The sequence below is a fragment of the Manihot esculenta genome, chromosome 11 (assembly GCF_001659605.2).
Source record: "Manihot esculenta cultivar AM560-2 chromosome 11, M.esculenta_v8, whole genome shotgun sequence".
Taxonomy (NCBI): Eukaryota; Viridiplantae; Streptophyta; class Magnoliopsida; order Malpighiales; family Euphorbiaceae; genus Manihot; species Manihot esculenta.
Window position 1 is genome coordinate 29,061,176 of NC_035171.2, and position 4,980 is coordinate 29,066,155.

The 4,980-nt window shown below is 28.3% G+C and overlaps 1 protein-coding gene across 1 annotated transcript; it reads left to right on the forward strand.

Annotated features, from left to right (window-relative positions):
* The first annotated feature begins 1,503 nt into the window (after positions 1–1,503).
* Positions 1,504–4,980, forward strand: LOC110626583 (DNA-directed RNA polymerases II and V subunit 8A). The gene is made up of 5 exons (XM_021772584.2): positions 1,504–1,625; positions 2,216–2,296; positions 3,324–3,481; positions 4,393–4,487; positions 4,624–4,980. Exons 2-5 carry the CDS (start codon positions 2,221–2,223, stop codon positions 4,733–4,735), a joined length of 441 nt encoding a protein of 146 aa, XP_021628276.1. The 5' UTR covers positions 1,504–1,625; positions 2,216–2,220; the 3' UTR covers positions 4,736–4,980.

Sequence of the window (4,980 nt, forward strand, 5' to 3'; positions counted from 1 at the left end):
ATAAAAAATTATAAAAATCATATTATTCTCCTTCTTTTCCGACATTATAATTAGATTTGCATTAAACCATAATCTATTATTTTATAATTTCTCCTATTTAGTGTATTTAATGTTGGGGGACATTTTTATTATTTTATAATAAATTAATATTATCTCCGTTTGATAATAAATGTCATTTTAAAATTTTTTTCCCATATTCTTTAAAAATTTTAATATAATATTAATTACAACCGGCAATAAATGTATTTAAATAAAATTTAAAATTAATTATTATTTTTATATATATCTTTATTATTTATTTTATCTAATAATTTTTATAATTTTTTATAATTATCTTTCACTCTTTTTTAACTATAATCACATACAAATTTACTATTATAATTTTATTTAATCTTTAAAAAACTTTCCAAAATATATATTAATATTTAATAAAATTTAATATATTTAAAATAAATATAATTAAAAATCAATAAAAATATATTTTTTAATATATATGAAAAAATAAAATATATAAAAATTATAAGACGGGAGATAATAGTATTTAAATTATTTAAGCCTTATTCGGTATATTATCAGTTTGATTATCAGTTAGATATTAATAGCTAATTATTTATATAATCTTTAAAGCAAGAGTATTCGAAATAAATATTAAATTAACTGTTAAATATAAAATAATAATAAAAATATAAATAAGTATGTATATTTATAAAAAATATAAATATTAAAAAATACAGCTTAGTGATTGTTAAGAGAGTAATTTTTTCAATATTCACTGATTTAATTATAAAATATTACTAAAAAATAATAATTATTAAATAATAAAAATTAGTATTTCAAGTCAAACTAAATATTAAACTGCAGAACATATATAAAAAAAATGACTAAAAAGTATTTTAATAAATTATTATAAATTTTTGTAAAATTAAGGTTATTTAATTATTCTTATTAGTTTAAGTTAATAAATATTAAATGATAAATATTGTAGAACGAAGTAAACTTACCTAATTTTAATAGAAGATATAATTTGTTAGATGAAATAAAAGTTTTAGGATATAATTATTATTTTTATTCAAAATAGAGACTTATATATGGATTTTGCTAAAATTCCTTAGTTGTAATTTTTTAAAAAGAAATTCTTTAGTAGAATTAATATTATTTTTTAAAAATTTATTAGTTTATTTCTATTTTAAAATTATTTATTTAAAATATTTATATATTTTATAAAATTAAAATTTTTTAATTTAATTATTTTATTAAATAAATTACTGACCACTTTAAATATTTATATTATTTCAATTATATAATTTAATTATATCTAGTATTTAATTGCTATAATTTTAAATATTACTATTATTAAGTCTTTTTATTTAAATTAAAATAAGTTGAAGTAATGAATTTTTAATAAATGACGAATTAATTTAATTTTATAAAATATATATAAATTTTAAATATAATGATTTTAGAATGGAGATAAAATTATTGAATTTTTGTTGTCCAGTTGGCCAAGGGCTGCAGACACTATATATGCGGCTTGCGCCTATCTATTATTCTCGTTCTCGCTTCTCCCTTTGTCTCATCCTCTCTGCAACCTGTAGAGCGAGAGTCTCTGTTCACCTCCTGTGACGGTGAGTGCTTCTCTCCTTCTCTTCCGACATAAACCTCGTATTTGATTTCAGTTCAGAAACAAGATTAGTATGTTATCTTTGCTAGGAATTTCAATTTGTGGTTAAGGGCTTCGATAATTCTTTTATTTACGTCCATGTTTGGTTTCTGGGAAACTGGAAGAATCTGGAATCCGTTTGCCTTATTGGGTTTTGGAACAGCAAACGGAAAATCCAGTTTTTGTACCAAAGTTCTTAACTTGTGGATTTAGTCTCATTCAACTTGCCTTTCGAGGATTTGAGCTTTTAGTTCACTAACTGCTACACTTGAAAGTATTGGTTGCTTTCTTTTCTGCTTTCTTTTCTCTTGTTATTAATTAAGAAAATTACTATTTAGTGTAGGAGAACTCGGTAGTTGAAAAATAATGTTTTGAAAATAATTTTAGCTATTAATAGCTAATATGAAAGGACTAACTAGTAGATGAGAGACTGACTAATAAGTCTCTTAATTACGTTAACTTGGATATTCCATTGCTGGCCCTTTTTTTTTCTTGTTCTTTCTTTCTCCTTGCATATTTTTGGGTATTCATTTGTGTTGGGGTTGAACTCTGCAGTACTCATGTCGAACATAGTTCTTTTTGAGGATATTTTTGTGGTTGATAAACTAAATCCAGATGGTAAAAAGTTTGATAAAGGTATGCTTTTTTATAACTTCTTTCAGCTCATTGTATCTCTTCTTTTGCATTGCTTATATAATGACAATGGATTTTGGTTCTTGACTTGTCCTTTTGAGTTTCTCCTTATTTCCATGCCTCTTGTATTATTGATTAAGAGATTTAAGTCATATTATGATTTGTTGGATTCGTCATCTAGGGAACTTTCTTGTAGCATATTACCAACTTGGACATGCAACTTCCAACTTGCTTAAGGTTATCATGCTAGTTTGCAAAATAATCCTCATTTTTAAATGAAAATCTGTGCTTCATCCAATTTGTTATGGTTCGAGGATAGAGAGAGCTTCATCCATTGCGCTAATGCCGCCAAAAAAAACTCAAGGAAAGCATATGGAGAAAATCATGGAAGATTTATCAGGATCATCAAAGGCTTATCTATATATATATATATATGCTAGATCCACGTTATGTATGATAATCATATGGTGGTGAATCTCAATTATCTTTTAACTGGATCTTGTGAATGAAAATCACTTGCTTTTCATTCTGTGATTCTTATTCTGTATTATTATACTTTTAAGTTTGTCCATAGACCATAGCATATTAATGCAAGTTATTTGGTGAAACCTGAGGTCAACTCTGTTACAAGTGGTTCATAGCATGCACATAGTTTAAGAATTGTGAGCTTCATGACAATAATGAGTTCCTAAGTCTTAAGGGATTTTGGTATCGTTAAACCCTTTCCCTCTGTCCCACCATCTGTAGGAAATTTATGGATATGAAATTACCTTGTAGGCTATGACATATTGAACTTCAGTGACTGCTTGATCTTCATAACACTATATTTTATTTATTAACATCAGTTTTGACAGATGGCTATGATACTTTATATATTACTATGAGGAAAAGGAATTCATAAAGCACTTCTAAATATGATTTTGTGAAATCTGTCAGCATTGTGCATGTAATTGCTCTTTACTTCATGTGAACTATACTTAAATTTTTCATATAGAAATTTCAAATTTACCAGTTATTTTTATGTCTGTAGTTTCACGAATTGAGGCACACAGCCAGAACTGTGACATGTTCATGCACTTAGATGTGAACACGGAAATATATCCAATGGATGTAGGCGATAAATTCACCATGGCATTGGCACACACTCTAAATTTGGATGGAACACCCGACACTGGCTATTATATTCAGGTAAACCTTGTGCTTGTTTTAGTTTTACAAAGTTATTGGTTTGGAAATCCTCTCAATACTTAATCTGAAACCTCTTTGTTTTTGGTTTATCAGTTGATTAGAGATGCATGTCACCTGTTTTACTTTTATTCTGTAGTAGTACATTTTGTTTTGTTTGTATGATTGTGTCAAGTCAGAATGGTCTTTGTACTTCTCTTCCTTTTATGCACCTAGCTGGGCAATCACTCTGAGGCGAGCTGGCAGATTATTTGTTTGCACGGGATTATTTACCAATTTCTCTTATCCCTTTAGCAAATCTTTGTTTAGGTCTGGTTGTGATACAAGTATTCAGTTGTCTAATATCAATATATTGTGCATGCCTCAGTCTTAGATTGATGATTAATGTTATTTGACATGTCTAATGAAAGAGTTAGTTGAATGTACCATAGCTATTGGATGAGTTTATGTTATGTGTAGCATTAAATCCGTTAGGTTAAAGGTATAACATGTTGAGATGGTATAGAAAGGAGTTGTATGATGGCTGATATTCACACACGCACACGTGTGTATGTGAGCTGAGAGAGAGAGAGAGAGAGAGAGATAGTTGTTTGATGATTGAATGCACAGACACACACATGTTATATGTGCACTGTGCAATGATTCTTCAACTTAGATATTACCAAGTAGCATGTCTTGTTATCCTTCATTTTGTTTTTCATGTTTCCGAAATCATATCTTTTCTTGGATTATCAATATCCCATCAATGATAACAAAGATAATAATGATTCCACAACACTATGCCGCTAATAGTGTTTCTTTGACTTCATATGTTTTTTAAATCATATCAACTGGTTCCTGTCAATGTCAAGTAAAATTTTCAAGCTATTGGAGGACAAATGTTGTATAGCTAATGGATTGTTCCCCTGATGCAGGGAGCAAGGAGAACCCTTGCAGACAAATATGAATACATAATGCATGGGAAGTTATACAAGATCTCAGAGGAAGGTTCAGGAAAAAAAATTAAAGGGTATGCAACTGAACTCTGGATTTTTTTTTTGTCAAATACACTCAACTGTTTGGATCTTGATCTTCATTTTTACTAGTGCATTGTTGAGATTTAATTAAACTTAGTAGCCTGACCAATCTTTCGATTTCGGCTTCAGGGAGATATATGTTTCATATGGTGGGCTTCTAATGATGCTGAAAGGAGATCCTTCTCATGTCTCTCATTTTGAGCTTGATCAGAGGCTATTTCTTCTTATACGGAAGCTGTGAAGCCCTAATCATTCTAGTTTTTGGCTCTAAGGACAGAAGTTTTGCCCTTACAGAGATTGTGTCACTTGTCTTCAGTGTCTTATGCAGCTGACCTGGCAAGAGAAGTGATGATTGTCTTTTGCAGTGCATCTGTTTTTAGAACTTGGTGACCTTTTAAAAATTATGGTGAATACTATCTTTATGCGTCTTGACCTTATAAAAGCACATATAACTTTGGCCTTATAATTTAAAATTTTTGTTTGAAA

Bases quoted from the DNA above. Each gene is read 5' to 3' on its own strand.
- LOC110626583 (XM_021772584.2), top strand. From the start codon at position 2,221: ATGTCGAACATAGTTCTTTTTGAGGATATTTTTGTGGTTGATAAACTA. The intron at 2,297-3,323 runs GTATGCTTTTTT...TTATGTCTGTAG, and splicing joins TGGTAAAAAGTTTGATAAAG to TTTCACGAATTGAGGCACAC. The intron at 4,488-4,623 runs GTATGCAACTGA...TTTCGGCTTCAG, and splicing joins TCAGGAAAAAAAATTAAAGG to GGAGATATATGTTTCATATG.